The 19,649-nt window shown below is 37.8% G+C and overlaps 1 protein-coding gene across 1 annotated transcript in view; it reads right to left on the bottom strand.

Annotated features, from left to right (window-relative positions):
- ZFPM2 (zinc finger protein, FOG family member 2) overlaps positions 1-19,649 on the bottom strand; it is a 342,462-nt gene that overhangs the window by 4,552 nt on the left and 318,261 nt on the right. The window contains exons 6-7 of the mRNA XM_039328889.1: positions 1,937-2,143; positions 640-864 (exon numbers count right to left, since the gene is read on the bottom strand). Coding sequence (XP_039184823.1) covers positions 640-864; positions 1,937-2,143 — 432 coding nt within the window. The remainder of the gene's footprint in view (positions 1-639; positions 865-1,936; positions 2,144-19,649) is intronic.

Here is a 19,649-nt window from a genome sequence, read left to right as displayed (position 1 = left end):
GGTACAATGAAAGAAAAGACAGTCTCTTTCAAGCTCCTTCATTCACTGACACATTTTCTTGGTAATCATGTAAAATAGTTTGCAATCGCTTATTTCTGGGATACTTTCTGACTTTGCTATCTGATCTATTGCCCTGAAATTTCCTATCCAGATAGTAACTATTGGGTTCTTGGTGTCCCTTCCACTTGCTTTCCTCTTTGCAGATGTTTTCTTACCAAATTAGGTAAGAAGATCAGCGTGTGGGGGAGTGAAGTTTTCTGTCTCATTATATATGGTAGCTTGACCTACTAGCCTTGATTGGAGTAGAGTTTCTTTCTTGATTGTTAATAATGTAGATATAATTGTGCCCCTTTTAGCCTGTGTCTCACACACACATGTGAAAAAAGAATTGATCTTAAGTCATTCTTGGCATCTTTACATTTTTACCCCCACCCAACCAGACACCACTGAACTCTGTTAAAGATTTTAAGATTAGTTCCAGTCAGCTAGATGTTGCCATCTTACTGGGCATTAAAGGACATACTTCAACATACAATATAATTAACCAAGTTCACTGTCTGGTTTGCTTTCTTTGGTGCTTTTTTTCTCTTTAAGACTGAACTGTTAGATGATTACAGTGGGAGCACCTCTTTTACTTACCACTGTGAGAATTTAAATGATTTTCCAGAGCCCTTGCATTGGAAAAACTTTTGGTGCACTGTGGAAAAGGGCAGAAGCTAGATATCTGTTGAATACTTTCCTCGTTCTCCTCTGATAACTGAGCACCTTCTCTTTGCCTGCCACTGCAGTAGTACATGAGATGAGCTTGCAGGTTTCTTTCACTTCGATACCAGATGCCACAAGATTTGCAAGGGAATATATCTTCTGTAGAAAATAGACAGAGGATAGATAGATAAGAAGCAAATTGATACAGATAGATAGATAGGCAGAAAGTGCAAATAAGCCATAGCTTATGGCAACATGAGTAGAACAATTTTGTTATTGTTTTTAAAAAAACTCATTTTATTTCAAGATTGCAACATAGCCCTCAACATAAATAAGACATATTTCTAAGTCAGAAATAAACCAGGTGTTAGATATATGTTTTGTTTGCTTCCTTGTTTTAAATGATCTATCTGCTGTCTACTATATAAGTTCAGAGTCTTAAAATCTGCATACCCTTTCTGGTGGTTAAATTTAGGGATTAAGCCTACCCAGTGCAAACAAATAATAAAAAAATACAGGTAATAGATCACAAATTTACTATAGCTATTTCAGGTGAATATAGTTGTATTTTGCTTGCAACCTTCCATCAATGTAACCATACTGGAAATGAAGAAGCAGACTTGAAACGTGCATTCTTGGCTCTCTCTTTCAACTGAATTATATCCTGTTATGGACTGGAGTAGGAATGGTCCCTATGCAACTAAAATGTTTGCTCAACTGCTGCAACGTCCAATTAAATTGAAGAAGTGGCTTTTTTAAGCAGAAAAGAATAAAAACAAACTCCTGTCTTTCTAATGATTTTTATAGACACCTATATAGGATTTTGTGTAAATGTTAAATTGTACTTTCATTATTATTTAATTCGTGCCATATTTGTTCTCAGGTACTGCTCAAAAAATACATGAACCAGCATTCACACATATACCAGAGTTCTTGAGTTATATTGTTTCAGTTGTGAGATGCTAAAATACTCCTGAACAATCATTCTGCCTTGAATTAAAATGAACAAATCTCAAGGAAAAAGGCATCCCACAACATCTAGATTTCTATAATTACACCGTGGTTTATTTTCAAATAAACTCTCACCAGCAGTTTAGAAACTAGTCTGTGATCTCCTTTCTTCATCTCCACTGACTTGAAAATAATGCTGACAAGTGTTATGGATTATGAATACACCAACTTTAATTTTATTAACATTATTTTTTAAAATAAACTGCAATACAGTACTCACTGTTCACAATAGCTGTTGGCAAAATGGATGCCATTGCAGCTTGTTGAGGGAGCAGTTGTATTGAATCCAATAGTCGAGCAGGATACATCCCATCAGTGAGGGTCATCTGACTGGCAGCTTGCAGCCTTGAGTCAAAATCGACAACAAAGGCAATTAGCTCTTCTCCCTCCGCAATAACTTTTGTTGTTGTGCACCACAGCTGGCCTCCTGCATATAAGCACACAAAAACAAAAACAGGTCATATTTTGTATGACATGTCAGCACCAACGCTGGGCCATTTACGTGGGGAATCCTCTGTCTTTATGGTTATTTTCCCCAATAAGCAACTAACAGCATCTTCCAGAATTACCCAGACATCATTGTACCATAATAATAATAATAATAATAATAATAATAATAATAATAATAATAATAATAATAATAATACAAAAAAGTCTGGATAGTGGACGTGGCAGTGCCTGGAGATAGCAGAATAGAACAGAAAGAACTGGAGAAGATAACAAAATACAAAGACCTACAAATAGAAATAGAAAGACTGTGGCAAAAGCAAGCAAGGGTAGTACCAATAGTCATAGGCTCCTTGGGTGCAATCCCAAAACAACTGGAGCGCCACTTGAACACCATTGGCATTGACAAATTCGCTATTAGTCAATTGCAAAAGGCAGCCTTATTAGGAGCTGCTTCCATCCTGCGACGATATCTGTAATACCATCAAACATCCACATCTGCCTATCCCAGGTCCTGGGTAAGGACTCGATAGGTAGACAAAATGCCAAATCCAGTCTGAACATCTGGCTGACTGTGCGATGATCGATAATAATAATAATAATAATGTGATAGGCTTTATTGCACTTCATCAGTGAGCTGATAATGCTATGCTGTAAATCACCAGTAAGGAAATGGCCTATAACATTCCTGAGTTATGCTTTGATGAAAATATAGTTGGAATCTTCAAAAGCAAAACTTCATATTACTTTTTTTTTAAAAAAAAATTCTGTATGTTGCATATATTCCTCAAACGCAGTTTTTTTCTTATGAAAAATGGATATTGGTTTGATGCAGATTCTTCTCATTTTCTTATGTACATTTAGCTAATAATTTTGTTATACTTTGTTTTTCAAATGAGCTTTCTAAATATGTTCATTTAAAGTGTATTTCACATTTGAAACTGAAACAGCATAAAGAACAATAAAAAAACCCAATAATTAAAATATTTCTATACCCACCCACCTATAAGTTTAAATATTAAAATATTAAAAGATATGAGTTGCAATTAGAAGGTTTAGGAGGATAATAGGAAAAAAATATCAATTAGAGTCAAAATAACAAAGGGTTATAAAAAGTGCTCAAAATAAAGAGAGAATTGAATATGTGTGAATTCATTCCAATGGGGTATTAATGAAGAAGGAAATAATAATGAACAAAATGTAGTCCTTATTCCTTCGCACAAACTTTTTACACTTTTCTGGTATGTGGGCCTTTTTTTTTCCCGGAGGGGAAAAGAACCTTTTCACATCATGAAATACAACCTCATATCCACAGCTATGCCAATCCAACATCCTTTAGGGATATGCTCTGAGATTTGTTTAATAAAGAACTATTCAAATTAAAAAGACGTATTTTTCTTCCAACAGTGAACTATACCAAATCGTGGGTTGTAAATGTCACATGTTATGCATTGAAAAGAAAATTAACTATGTAAGAAGTAATGAACTAATGTATTTGAACATGATAATGAATGCTCATTTATTGAATATGTTTAGACAGGTTAGGCACTTATATGGCATTATCTTTAGAGTCAGGCCTAGATATTTATCCAGAATAGTTAAGACTGCAATAATGTTGCATAGTTTATGCTTTAAAAGGTTTTTCCCAACCTATTTTCAGGTGTGTTTGAGTGTGTGTGTTCTGTGCACAAGCATGTGTATTAATTGGGAAAATAAAATAAAACCCACACTAGTGAATAACAAATATGATAAGTAATATTGCTCTGTTTATCTTTCAGCATAACTGTCTTTTCAACTGCACTTCATTTCTCCCCCTTCCTTTCCTCAAAGAGATTACAGTTTTAAAACAACTTGTTGCAAAAATCTGGTGGAGGAGATAAGAACAGGGTATGATATACAACAGCAAAATAGAAGAATTAGGACATTGTTTTAGTGGAATCCTGCACAATTAATTAATCCAGTCCTATTAGCTTTCAAAGATGAGCAAACAAAGCAATGTTACTTTCAATGTGTTTGAGAAGGAAAACTTGAGGCTGAGTTCCAAGAAAAGGAGGCAATAATGCCGAGTTTCAAAGAAAAGTTTCTTTGCGTTTACTTTTTTTTTTTTGCTAGTAATGCATTTGGTTTTGCCATTTTCACTTCACATGCAAGTAAATCAAATGTACAGTAATTATTACAAGACTGCAAATCTCTGCACCCCTGTGCGGTTTAGTGATAAAGGTAGGTAAGCAGTTATTTAATGAAATATACCTTGACACTAGCAAAAAATGAGCATCTTCAGCCCACAAAAAAAACCAAAAATACCAGTACATCTGAATTTTCTTCTTCCCCCATTCTTATATTCTTCCTTATAATTTCCAGACCTATAGAAATACAAACTTTTATCAAACCAACCTTCTGCCAAGCTAACGTTCGGACAGGGATCTTCCCTGGTGAGTCCTGACTCATTTGCTTGGTGAATGCTTCTCTTCCACCTACATTTTGAAGCCTATTTTTTAAACTCAGGGTTGACCCAATTTGTGAGCTATGATGCCAAAAAGATGCTAAAGTCCTAGAAAGAGTGCAGAGAAGAGCAACAAGGATGATAAGGAGTCTGGAAGCTAAATCTTACGATAAATGGCTAAGGGAACTAGGTATGTTTAGCCAAATTAAGAGAAGGCTTAGGGGAGACATGATAACAGTCTTCCAATACTTGAAGGGTGTCAGAAGGAAACAGACGTCGATTTATTCTCCATAACATCTGACAGCAGGACAAGAAGCAATGGATGGAAGCTTATCAGAGGGAGATCCAATCCGTAACTAAGGAGGACTTTCCTTATTGAAGAATAATTAATCAGTGGAACAGCTTGCCTCCTGGAGTTGTGGGTGCTTCAATTGCTGGAGGTTTTCAACAAAGGATAACCATTTGTCTGGAATGGTATAAGGACTCCTGCCTTGGACAAGGAGTTGGACTAGAGGACCTTCAAGGTGCCTTCCAGCTCAATGATTCTATTCCTCTCTATTTCTTTTTGAGCCAAACTACTATTTGTGAAATAAAACACTGACTAATGTGGCTAATGCACAGTCCACATCGGCAGTGCCTTTAAACTGACGAAAGCATGGCTGCACGATTTTAGATTGAACCCTTCATACTCCAACTTCTAATATTGAGTGAAGTAAGAAGCAGTAAAAAAGATAAAATAGATGTAAGTAAATTGAACTTATTCAAGTACAGCCTGTTCTTTCCACATCCCATTCTATCATCACGAAGGACCTTTAGCCTGAAAAAAAAAAAACTGTGCACTGCTGGTCTAAAGTCATGAAGAAGGAAATACTCACTTTGATCCCCATCTTAATGGTGCCATTATTCAGGTATCTGTTTCTCCTGAGGGAAAAATAAATTCTTGTTTTCTATAGCAAGCAGGAGTTGCAGGTGAGAAAGAACAGCTAAATGAAATGGAAAGATGGAACTTCTTCTTTTCTTTAGAAAGGATACTTAGCTATCCTCATTTGAACAATAATAGATACATTCAGTTTTTACTAAAAGAAAAGGCTATTTTGAGGCACTCTTTCCTCTTTTTCGTTTCACTGATGCTCCATCTTTGCATATGTTTTTTTTAGGTCACTCAAATAACATTTTTGCACAAAAATATGCTCCAATCTCTGTTCTTTGTAACCTTTATCCTGGGCTGTGGAAACAGCTCTGTTTCCTAACAGGAAGTCTACAACTGACCCTCATAATTGCTGTCAAAACCGTTGTGAATTTTGTCAGCACATTTTTGAGAGCAAAGAGTAAAGTCATAGTTCAAAGTTGATCACATTTTGGAAAATCTATGCTTCTATTACAATAATCAGTTGCCTCAAATATCCCAGTCCTGCCAATTTTTTTTTCATGTGCTCTTTTTATTATTTATGAAATCAGTGCCTGCAGAATGTCATACCGGCCTCTGCCGATAAACTCTAATTAAGATTAAGACAAGTCCTTTGGAAAGGATCCCATCATTAGCAAACATGATAAACACAAAAAAACACTCCCTACTTGTCAAACCGGAACTATTCAGTAGCCTAACAGTATTATCTGTTGCTAGGCTACAGCACTGACAAAGTCTCAATTATTTTGTATGCCCATACCTATAGAGGAAAAAATTGTATCTGCTATAAAGACACAGAACTATAGCCATACTATTTGAAAATTACAAAGGCAAAATTCACGCTAGTAAAAACACAACACATTACAATCTCTTTTCCCCATCTCCCCCCCCAAAACCCTTTGTAAAATGCCTTCTGTTTGCATAATGACTTCTAATTTATCTCTATGACTGATAAATATAACAACAAAATGCAAGCCTCAGAGAGCTCTAAAGTAAGGAACAGCATCTCCAGTAGAGAACCTAGCTTAGCATATTTATATGTGCCTTTACATGTGTGTAAGCAGACACACAGTAAACAACGCTTACTCAGAGATTACAAGCATGCCTGATCCACATCACATTACAAAATGAGAGTCTAATGCGTACTATGGCATGGCTGCTGTTTGTATGGCAACAGTGGGCATAATGCCAGATGGCAAGTACATGAGGTGAAGCGACTCTACACAAAGCCGTAGCACTTCCAGTCTTTGTGATGAGGCATACTTGAAAATGATACAACTGTGTGACCAACTATGACATGCAAACAGCTGGCTATGCTGGTGCTCAGTTGGCATGGTTATCTTGATATGGTGACCACATAGCATTTCAGATGCTGTAACTGGATCATTTCCATATAAGCTGTCCAACTCAGAAGCTCTCTGCTGGACGGAGTATAATTATGCAGAGCAACCTCCCTCCCCCCCCCATACTTGTTTTCAAGGAAACTGAAATTCAAGAGACTGAATTCTGGAAAGTGTGCAGTTCTCACTCCAAAAATGGATACTGAAGATGCAGCAGAAAAAAAAAATCTGGTCCCAATGCAGATGTTCTGGATGGAAAATACCAGGAGATCGTTGTGGTTACATTGCCCCCTTTGTTCTATCAAAATGACCTTCAGCCAACTGAGTGAGTCATTCACTGTCCTTTGCAGTTTTGGAAGGGCTGATTTGCTTTAAGAGCAATATAAAATAGAAGGACAGGATGCTCCTCCTGGTTTTAAAAGATGATTCCCTGCCGATTTGAGTTGGGGAACTGTGCTTCAAAATCAGGGGTGCCATATGGCTTTCTGATTAGTGCCTCTCTATCACATTTAACTGCACTGCCTCAGCAGGGAGAAAATGCTAAAAATAGTTTAATTTTCCTCCTAAGACAAAGAGGATGGAGAAATGCAAAGCAACTGCATTTCCCCCAGATTTCAGGTATGTTCAGGAAAGCAGCAGCATTTAATGGTTCTATCAAAGAACATTTCACCTGGTTTTACACAGTAATCCAAGCTTCGTTAAACTTCTAGATGCTTTCATGAAGCCTCTGATCTTCCATTTTTGTCTGGGTACCTTTCCAGCCTATCATGCCACCAAAGAATGCAGATTTTCTTCTCCCCTTGCTTTTCATTTGTGTGTGCTGCCTTGGACTGTTACCGCAAGAGCAGCAGAGTGTCCATTTCTTGGGTACATATGTTTTTTTGAAGGAGGGTTAGAGAGTATCCGGGGAGCTCGTTGCAATGGCAACTTATGCCAGTCTGCAGGCTTAAAATGACGCTCGGCAACAGACGGCCTTGCTGGTATTTGAATTAATCGTTTCTATTTCATAAAAAAAAATTAAAAATAGCCCTGGGAAGATGTTTGTTTGGACTGGCCTTTTATTTTAAGCATTTAAACGGAATTCAGAAAGCTGCCATCAGATCTTTCCTATGGGAAAGACTGGGCATTCGTTTGCTTATATGAAATAGCATCCTTTTACCCTCTCCTTAAGAATGCTTCTTAGCACACGCCTGGATTTTCAGGGATCAGCACGAACGGAGGGCACATATCTATAAGGCAGCTGCACTGCTTAATGGGGAAAAAAACACGTGAATAAATCCACATCCAATATTGTTGAAAATTCTTGACAGTAGAGTAGTATAAGGAATAGAACTTATAAATTATGTGTGCCCCTTTTCTGAAAAATGTGTCGGAGACTTCTTTGTGCATAGGCAAATACAGTAGGAATATGAGGTATTGTGTGGTTCCTTCTGCAGAGCACCTGATAAAAGAATAAAGAGCTTTGACATATTCTTAAAACAATAGAGGAATTAAAGAGAAACAATGGGCCAGCTGCTTCATTAATACAATCAAAAGAGAGCCCAGAACAGGAGGAGTCCAGATAATTAAGCACTACTCTTTTAAACCTTCTTTCTATAATAAAATTGTTTAAAAATTTATTAACTACTTCACAGTGGTTAGATAGATCTCTGCACTTGTTTATTTGGGTTGATTAATGCTTCTTCAGTATTCTCCAATATGCCAACTCATGGTTTATACAAGTTTTTGAATAAAATAGTGTAAGAATAACTGATAGGCATTTGAGCCATGCACAGCCATAAATCAGAAGCATTTTATCAGCTTTATCCTTGTTAAAGCTCAATATTTTTACTTACAGAACTTTTTCCAAAATATTTGGTACGGCATTTATTTCCTTTTCCAGGGCATATACTGAACAAGCTATTCACATAACGGATTTAGCAACAGCTCATGTATATTCACCCTCATACAAAGCTAATGGAAAGTGCTGGCAGCTTTATATTAGGATTAATGGCATGATGTACTGGGATATTTTGTAATTTTTCCATGTTTACAGATCAAAGGATATTGCCACTGATATTAGCCTCTAATCTTAATTTCAGTTTCCACTTGTATAAAACTTTGCAGACTTTTAAGCGCAGGCAATGCAGAATTCCTACAGTCATAATCTGTCCCAAATGGCATCATTTGTTTCTCATGTCTCTGAAGAATAATCTATAATAGTTAGCACTGCAATGTTAACAGGCAGAAGATTTTTATGACTTCACTCAACCCATAATTTGTAGCCAAGGAATGGACCACAAAAAGCAAGCTGTGTGATTGCAAAATAGATCTGTCCAATTCAGTCCATTCCTTACCTTCTGTGTTGCTACATACAATAAAGAAGTTCTCTTTTTCTAAATTTTATTGTAAATATGGTCTCTTCTATGCTAATAGGATTGAGCATGTAACTGGCTTGCAAAGGAGAAAAAGATGCACTTCAGATTCCAGAGCAGTTATGACCTTTTAGATCTGTGAAAGCCACTAGTTATTTGGCAAGAATTTTCTTACTTTTCCTGGATAGAAACTCCTCTGCATCTCAAATGCCTTTCCCCCAAAGCCGGTACAAATTTTAAAAAGCAGCTTGTGCAAGGAAACATAGAATGAACATAGATACATAGATATGGCAACTTTCCACTTCAGCTTGCATTGTGGCTTTCTTTTTTAAGGAGAGGGGGGTAATTGTCTAGTGTCTATGATGGTGTGATGGGAAGTCAACTCCCAGAATTCCCCAGCCAGCATGAGAGTTGGACTCCACAAGTCTTGGGGTTGCCAAGGACACCCCTGATCTAGAGGAACAAAGGAGGAACAACTAAAAGATAAACATCTACTACCAATGAGATAGAGTTCCTAATGCAAAATTCGAGAAATGATGGAAAAAATTCATAGATCTGGGAAAGAAATATAGCAAGAAAGAAAAGAAAGAGATTGGACAACCATTTGTCTGAAATGTAGAGGGTTTCCTGCTTGAGTAGGGGGTTGGACTCAAAGGTTCCTTCCAACTCTGTTATTCTGAATTCCGTCCGTTTTTTAATGTGTGTTGACCAGACTCTGTCTCTGTCAACATCTTTGGCACACAGAACTAAAGAACCTGGTATTGTCTTACCATGGAACAGCCCTCATTTATCTGACTGACAGGGTTTTTTGTAATAATTATAGGGATTTGAATATGTGTCTTCCAAGTGAGCCCTGAAATCCACTTAATTTGTGTAAAACATTCACTAGGAGGACAGGAAAAAATAGATCAGAGATCTATGTGGGAGGGGGAATGCACAAGGAAAATATTGTGATCAATTTCACTTGCTTGTTCCCCATGATGGAGTTGTCTACGTTTATTTATCACTGGAGAATAAACAAATGGACATTCTTAGAAATTCTGTGCCTTTTAAGATTTCCTTCAAATATTTTGGTTAAGAGGTTTTTGTTTTGGTTTTTAATTCATACGACTGATGTCCAGTTGCAAAACATGGAATATTTGACACAAACAGCAAACAATGCTTTTAGATAACTGACTTTAAAGGAATACACCCTCTCACAGTCTCCAAATTTAGGTGTCATGGCTATCAGTGAAAGTCAGATATTTCTGTAAACAAAGTCAGATGAGATAACTTTTTTATTTATCTAACAACTAGTCTGAAGCAATGTTTTCAACAATGCCTTGTTTTTATCTGGGTTTATATATTTTGAATTTCTGCAATTAAGGGTGAAATAGCATCATTCAAATACAGTTGAATGATGCAGAATTTAAGAGAAGAATTTTTGCCAGCAATATACTGTTTATTTTAGCACAGGATTATTTTAATATAGATGCAGCAGAGCATCTGTGGGCTTTTAGCCTTTTTTTCCCATCCTCATCCACTTTAGTAATGAGAATACTATTTTTAAAAAATAAATTACTGCAGGAAAATGTCACGAAAGGAAAATGGTGTGTGCTTTTAATGTGCCTGGACTCTCCTGTTTATTTCAATGAAGACAGCAAATCCACAGCAAATGTGGATCTACATAGGCATATTAATGAAAAAAGCATTTTGGGCTATGCACAATCCTACTAGCCCTTTCTGGTAAGGATACATTTCATTGGTGCAAAAATGCATTGGTTTCAGTCAGGCACTTCCTCTTTAGCAGAATCAGAAAAGCTGCTTTGTGTGTGGCACCTTGAGGATTTTCCTCCGTTAACCTTTATTACAACTAACAGCACACTTGAATCAATCTACAGGTGCACAGAGGCTGCCTATCAGCATCTCGGCATGGTCACCATAATTTCTAAACAGCCAAGGAAGGTATGTTTGCGTAGCCCTTCAGGCAAGCTGTCAAAAATCAGGCTACAGCTGATAAACTGATTATAAAGCTGCTTAAGACTTTGCTTGTAAACAGAAGCATTTATCAACTAATAATTTGCAATAAACTGATGTAACTCCCAGCTGAGCCCCAAACTGTAATTGTCTTTACCATCTGCCTATTAAAATACCACTCTTCATCACCAAGCCTGAACAGACAGGAGAAAATCTCTTGCAACTATATAAAATGTTGGCTTGTTAGGAATAATCCCTGCAAACACTACATTTTTTTTCTTGTCCATGGCATTCCGCTTTGGTGTTTAAAATTATTACACAAATACAACATGCAGAGAGAGAAGAAAAAAAATTACCAATCATCACAGTCTGCTCATCATATTAGCACTGAGACTGTATTCATTCTTTGTGACTAAATGGCAGTGGCATGCTTCGTGAAGGACAAACATGAACAGTCACATTTTTGGATTTTACTTTTCATTTGCTTTGGTATTTATTCCTTTGAGCAATGCATATTCTTCAGTTGTGTGCCACTAAAATATTACAGTATAGAAGACTGTACATTGTCAGGAACCATTCTCTGCTTAACCCATGCAACCCTTTTGAAGATCAAGTATTACACAGCTTGAAGAGATATTTTCTGTCCCTTAAAAAGAAAGGAAATGCTTATGTTTAATTATGAGACTATCCACTAATCATTATTGTTAATGCAAACAGAACTTCCAGTGACTCTCATATAACTATTTATGAGCTAACTCTTGTCACAATAGTTTTATTAGTTGGATACAAATGAGCCAGGTTTAGGTGTACTTGGGAATAAGAAATGGGAAAGGATGGCAACTGTTGTACATTTTATCTGAACAGGCATTTATTTGCCCAGCTACTATGCAGACAGGAATACACACTTGTCATTTCGAACTGCACACACATAAACTCTGAATTCCAAAGCAGTCATGATTTAAAAATTGTATGCAAATATTAGAAAAGGTTGCATACAAAGATATGCCACTTAGGACAAAATGTATAGAAATACATTAGCAAATGTTATAAATGGTATATATTGGAGAAAAGTGGACATCCAAATTTACAAATATACAGGTCTCCTTAGAGGCAACAGTGAACAACTATGAAAGTCAATTTTGTACTTAAATATACAGATCAAATAAGCAGGCTTAGTTGAGCTGGAGGTGAGTGGGCATGCAGCCATTCACTGTGATACAGCTGAAATGAAATTTTATGCATTTTCTGAACATGCATGTATTACCAATATTGCCCTTTAAATCACCTAGTGGAATGCTTTAATCATGGAGATCCAGTTCTGTTCAAAGAAGAATTAAAAAGTGTGGATGCAACTGCCATCCATATAAAAATAGAGCCACTGCTGAAAAGCAGTAACTTATCTAGCATTGAGTGAGAATGGATTTTTCCCCCTTTTTTGTTTTATTGATAGCACAAATTAATAATTCTTCGCCCTATAGCTCTCCAACAGAGAACCCCTGCCAAAAATACAGTTTGTCCCATGTGCAGCAGAATCAGTCAGATGGTGCTAGGAAGAGTTGATTTCTCCTTAAATTAATGTTTCAAAGATACTCATTTGATACCTCCCTTTCCCTGTCACAATCACACATACACACATCTTGTCAGAATAGCTACACCTTTTAATCATGGTATAGGTTAAGATTTTTTACATCTAGAAATACAGTATTCTGCATCATTTTCCCTGACGTTCTTTGTGTAAGGTTTTGCTTTGTTTTAACAGGAATGTAATTCATACCACATCACAAAATTCAGATTAATATAAAACAATTGTTTGTTTCTACATCCAGAACTAGGAACTCTTAAATTTTCTTTTCTTCTCTGTAATTAATTTGTAGATATCTTTACAATTTAACAATTCTGAACAATTTCTTAGCTTCAGAAACAAATACTGTGATGTATGTACACATGTATATATGCATATACATATATTCAAACATGCATATTGATATATATGTATTTTCTTTTCTCTGTTTCACCAATTAGCTCTTAGGACAATACCAGATTGCCTGCAGATGGCACTCTTCACATATTGCGAGACTGCTAGTAGAAAAAGGGAATATAATTTAATTCAGTACTATGGTGAATGAATATTTATATTAGTATATTCAGTTAATAGAAACAAGAAACTTCTAGGTACTAATTTAGTACCGTGTACAGGTTTATATCTGTGTAACTTCTGGACTTTTTTTTTTTTTTACAGTTTATTCCCAAACCCAGGGATTTCAGATGAATTTATAGTACTTAGAAGGAAGGGAAAAAACATAGAAAATCAATCAATTATAAGATGATGCTTATTACTAAGTTGCCAAAAAGTCCATTATGTAGGTGTTAGCAAACGTAGTTTCTGTCCATCACAACATTACAAATCAAAGTCTCCTCAGAGTCAAATTGATTAGAGATGTCGTACATGTGGTACAAACACTCAGCCAGAGAGGAACACTGATATATGCAATCAATAACTCTCTGCTGTCATCTAGTTGTGAACCAGAATTATGCAGTCCAGATTTGCTGGTTGTAAGTTTATTTGGAAGAGACAAAGTGCAGAGACGAAAGCCATCCAGTGTTCTTCTGGACACTTATTTTTGCCCAGAAAAATAAAAACAAAATAAAATATATCTTGGGAAATGATGGGAGGGAAAGTCTTTAGAACACCTGGTCCAAATATAGCTGACATTTGGAAACACAGTTCAGATCTTCGGACTCTTTGCCTATTGACTGCCTAGGTCCTAGGATCTCTCTAATTTCCCTCATCCTCAGATTCCCCAACAGTGGAACAAACTATTCAAACACTTGCTGGGGAGGTGGGATGAGGATGAGAAAGATGCCTCTTGAAAGTTCATATGGAATAACCTGACCAAACTGGTGCCCCTGGAACAGCATGGATGATTGAAATATCCAAGCATTTTACTTGCAATATAATGTATACAGTATTTATTTAGAGGAAAAAAATCCATAAGGATTCACTAAATTTAAGCCCAGCCAAAATAAACTGAAGCAATATTTGTTTTCCCTCTTTATATATTCTATTATTTTATCAATATATAAATTACAAAGAAAAATAAAAATAGGAAATTAAGGGAAGAAAAAAGAAAAGGGGAAAGAAACTCTTTTTATTACAGTGCAATATAACAACATTACAACCTCAACTTTTTACTTTTACATATTAGTATATAACTAGCCATTTCTATAATACAAAGTCAATGTTTCATTTTTTTATCACAAAGACAAAATCCAGAAGTCATATCCAAATAAAAAACATGAATAAAAGAATCAATTTAACTATTATTGCTTTATCTTCCTTGCTATTGAAATAATATGCATTTCTATTTGCACTTAATAATCTTTATAAACTATCACCATTTATATTGGTAAAGGAACCTCGGAGTCCTAGCGGACAATCACTTAAATATGAGCCAGCAGTGTGCTGCAGCTGTCAAAAAGGCCAACACAGTGCTAGGCTGCATTAACAGAGGGATCACGTGAAGTGTTAATACCACTTTACAATGCCTTGGTAAGGCCACACTTGGAATACTGCATCCAGTTTTGGTCACCACGATGTAAAAAAGATGCTGAGACTCTAGAAAGAGTACAGAGAAGAGCAGCAAAGATGATTAGGGGACAGGAGGCTAAAACATATAAGGAACGGTTGCTGGAATTGGGTATGTCTAGTTTAACGAAGAGAAGGACGAGGGGGGACATGATAGCAGTGTTCCACTATCTCAGGGGCTGCCACAAAGAAGAGGGAGTCAAGCTATTTTCCAAAGCGCCTGAAGGCAGGACAAGAAGCAACGGATGGAAACTAATCAAGGAGAGAAGCAACCTAGAACTAAGGAGAAACTTCCTGACAGTTAGAACAATTAACCAGTGGAACAACCTGCCTCCAGAAGCGGTGAATGCTCCAACACTGGAAGTCTTTAAGAAGAGACTGGACAGCTATTTGTCCAAAATGGTAAAGGGCCGTGGTGGTGAACCTCTGGCAAGCGTGCCACAGGTGGCACGCACAGCCCTCTCTGTGGGCACGCGCACCGTTGCCCCAGTCCTAGGCCTTCAGATTTTTATAAAACCTTTTCGCTTTAGTCCTCCATCGCTGTGTGGGAAAAAAAAGGTTCACTCAATCAATCAATTTCAACTTCCCGTGGGGGAAAAAAAGATCTCACAAAGTTGGAATTGGTTGATTGAACTTTTTAGTCCCATCCAGTCTGCCGTTACCACTGCAGCCACGCCCACTCAATTGGCCACACCCAACCAATGGGCCACACCTATCCGGCACCCGATGATACATAAGTGGGTTTTGGGTTTCAGTTTGGGCAGTCAGTCTCTAAAAGGTTTGCCATCACTGATATAGGGTTTCCTGCCTGAGCAGGGGGTTGGACTAGATGATCTCCAGGGTCCCTTCCAACTTTATTATTATTATTAGAGGACGAATATCTATTTTCATGGATGCTGCTGAGCAGATTCCTGCGCTAGTCAAATGACTGTACTAGATAATTTCCAAAATGACTTTCCACCACGGCTTCCATGATTCTATGATAACTTAACTTCAGCTATTTGAATATTAACAAAATTCACTGTATTCTATCAGATTCTTTCACCTTAAATGGAAAATATTTTTTTCATCCATTTTAAAACACTAAGCTTTTCTTTAAAAGATTTCTAAAATTAAAACATTCTAATACAGCGGTTCTCAACCTGTGGGTCGGGACCCCATTTGGGGTCGAACGACCATTTCACAGGAGTCGCCAAACAACCCAGTCCGCCATTTTTGTCCCCTTTTCCTTAGCTGTGCTACTCTCTTTTATTCTATTGGCTATTGAAAGCCAATAGAATAGATTCTTTTGAATAGAGTCTAATTCTATTGGCTTTCAATAGAAATTCTAATTCTAATAGAAATTCTAATTCTATTGGCTTTCAATAGAATTGTCCAGGCTGTCTCTGCCCTGCTGAGCCCGCCAAAAGTCCCATTCTGCAAACAGTGCTGCAACTTGTCTGCAGCGAAGGCGAACTGTCTGGAAGTTTCCATCACTCCTTGCTGAGCAACTACTAAAAGAAGTAAAAGGGGGGTGGGAGGTGGGAGGCCGGCGGGTGCAGGGAGGGTTGCTGGCACGCGTGGGGCCTGGCGGGTGCCTTATCTCCCTTGGGCTGGGCCAGCTAGTGGCCCAGCTGGTGGTCGGCCTGCGCTGTCTGCCGCTTGCCAGCAGGGGACGGCACCACGCATGTGTGGCGCTCCCGGGCAGGGAAGTCCTCAACTTACGACCGGTTGGGTAGTCTTCGACTTACGACCGGTTGGGTAGTCCTCGACTTATGACCGGTTGGGGATCGCGGCATTAAAAAGATTGAGAACCACTGTTCTAATACATCTTTTTTTAACTTTCTCTTAGCATACATACTAAGAGAGAGGGATCTTGAAGTCCTAGTGGACAATCACTTAAATATGACCCAGCAGTGTTCTGCAGCTGCCAAAAAAGCCAACACAGTGCTAGGCTGCATTAACAGAGGGATAGAATCAAGATCACGTGAAGTATTAATACTACTTTACAATTCCTTGGTAAGGCCACACTTGGAATAATGCATCCAGTTTTGGTCACCATGATGTAAAAAAGATGTTAAGACTCTAGAAAGAGTACAGAGAAGACCGACAAAGATGATCAGGGGACTGGAGGCTAAAACATATAAGGAACAGTTGCTGGAATTGGGAATGTCTAGTTTAACGAAGAGAAGGATGAGGGGGGACATGATAGCAGTGTTCCACTATCTCAGGGGAGTCCAGCTATTGAAGAAGAGGGAGTCAAGCTATTTTCCAAGGCGCCTGAAGGCAGGACAAGAAACAACGGATAGAAACTAACCAAAGAGAGAAGCAACCTAGCTTGCCTTAGCAGCCTTCTTCCTTGTTGTTTAAGAAAGAAAGAAAGAAAGAAATCCTCAAAATGGCACAGATCTTCAAAAAGGAATAACAGGCTGTAGTTAAAGAAAGTCTCCTTTAGCTTAATAAAGATTAGGATGATTAAGACATGAAAGGCATTTGAAAAATAAATTCATTTCCCCAGAAATATGGCTGACAGTCCATATTGCCAAATATCTTAATAGGATTTTGGAGATGGCTACCATGTTGGATGAGACTGCAATAGGTGACTTCTCTTCGTTCATAGAGCTTGAGGGGCTTCTGGGTTACCAAAGATATTTGGGGTGCTAAATGACAGAACTGATATCTACAGCAACAGTGAAAAAAGTTGAGTTCTAAACGTAAACATAAGCCATGAAAACAACTTAAGCAAGTTCCTGTCTGATGATTGAAGGCCCAGGATCAGTATATTCAGGAGAGGAGGTAGTATTTATTACCCAAAAGTAGTGCTATTTCCCCAAGTGAAGAGTTCATCTCTCAATCCAACAGTGTTAGACTTCTACTGAGCCTCCAACCTTTTTAGGAATGTTTTGCAGATGTTGATTGGAATGGAAACTGCATCCATTATAGTTGTTATTGAACTTCATTAGCACCTGGATGTAGGGAATGGCTTTCTTGGTTATGTTAGATTTATCAGCAACATTTGATACAATTAACAATGCTATTCCTTGGATAGTCTGTGAAGGCAAGCATTGGAGACACAATTCTTCTGATTCTTTCCAGGGATATTGAATTGCTTGGGGCTCTCTGGTGGCCTTTTCTCCAGCATTGCCCCTGTATCCATGGCCACTGGTAGAAGAACAAGTGCCAGGGGAATTGCATGCATTCTTAGCTGGCATACTAGTTGCAATCCTACTTGTAATGAGAAGCATTTACGACTGCCTAGAATCTTGGAAAGAGGGCAGGCTATACATTTTAATAAATCAATTAATAAATTTAATTAATATACTAAATCAAAATTTAATTTGCTGTGGTTATTTTGTCACAAAGTATGCTTGTCCTCAAATGGACCCAGAGCTAGAGGTTTTAGACTTTATTCCACATGTAAAAATATATGTAAAATTCTGCAGCTTTAAGCATTGTTCATATGATTTTGCAAAAAAGCACAAACATATCTATTCAGAAACAATCCTCTTTTTATTTATAAATTACACAAGCTATAAATTATATAAGCAACTCTTCCACAATTTACTACAGAAGTAAACTTCAGGGAATTTAACGGGGTTTATTCCCTATTACTGTACATAGGTCTGCAGCCTTAGTTGATAAATATATCAATTAAATTTTCATTTGGGCAAACCTGTATTTTTGAAGCAAAATGCACACAGCTCTGATAGCAGATAATAAATATGTTCCTAGCAAACATCTTAGAAGACTTCTGTAATAGTGAGAAGGGAAAAGGGAGAATACTTTTCATCTATATTCTTTTTAAAAAAATACCTGCAGCTACCATCACTTGTACTGCTGCTACTATTACTACCACTATTACCAGCAGCAACAACAAAAATAAAAATATTAATTCCAAAATCCATGTTAAGACTATATGATCATAAAGCCTGCACAAGGTCAGATATTGGATATCAGTTTTCAATATTTCCAAACCCAATGTCAGAGAAGAAAGAAGAGAGGGTCAAATTATTCTCCAAAGCACCAGAGGGCAGGACAAGAAACAATGGTTGGAAAGTGATCAGAGAGAAGCAACCTGGAATTAAGGAGAAAGTTCCTAACAATGAGGACAATTAACCAGTGGAACAGCTTGTCTTCAGAAATTGTGGGCGCTCCATCACTGAAGCTTTTAAAGAAGAGACTGGACAGTCACTTGTCTGAGATAGTGTAAGTTGTCCTGCTTGAGCGGGGAGAGGGGCTAGACTAGAAGACCTCCAAGGTCCCTTCCAGCTCTATTCTATTCTAAGAAGGTAAATCATTAACAAACACTGTCTGCTGTTCAAGCCATTTATTTAAGATGGACATAAGTTTCAGACATTCACATTAGGCTTTTTTTACCAATTGGACTCAATAGATTAGCCTGGAATTAAGGGTTTCCCTAAAACTGATGGGATGAAAAAAAGTAGGAAACATGGTTCTTCCCAAGGGCAAAACTGTAGAGAATTACATGATGGCAACAAAGTCCTAGCATTTTCAATATTTACTTGCTACTATCTAGAGCAGTGGTTCTCAACCTTTTTAATGCCGCGATCCCCAACCGGTTGTAAGTTGAAGACTATCCAATTGATCGTAAGTCAAGGACTACCCAACCGGTCGTACGTCGAGGACTTTCCCTGCCCGGGAGCACCGCGCAAGCGTGCTACCGCCCCCTGCGCTGGCCGAGGCGTAGCTGGCAAGCGGCAGAGATGGTGCAGGCCAACCACCATCTGGGCCACCAGCTGGCCCAGCCCAAGGGAGATAAGGCACCCACCGGGCCCCACGCGTGCCAGCAACCCTCCCTGCACCCGCCGGCCTCCCACCTCCCACCCCTGGCCCTCTTTTACTTACATTTTTAGTAGTTGCTCAGCAGGGAGGGGTGGAAACTTCCAGACAGCTCGCCTTT

The sequence above is a fragment of the Crotalus tigris genome, unplaced genomic scaffold (genome assembly GCF_016545835.1).
Source record: "Crotalus tigris isolate CLP2741 ecotype Arizona unplaced genomic scaffold, ASM1654583v1 scf7180000024384.25900115:4084858, whole genome shotgun sequence".
NCBI classification, from domain to species: Eukaryota; Metazoa; Chordata; class Lepidosauria; order Squamata; family Viperidae; genus Crotalus; species Crotalus tigris.
The sequence above is the reverse complement of the archived record's forward strand: the minus strand, read 5'-3'. Positions and strand labels throughout refer to the sequence as shown.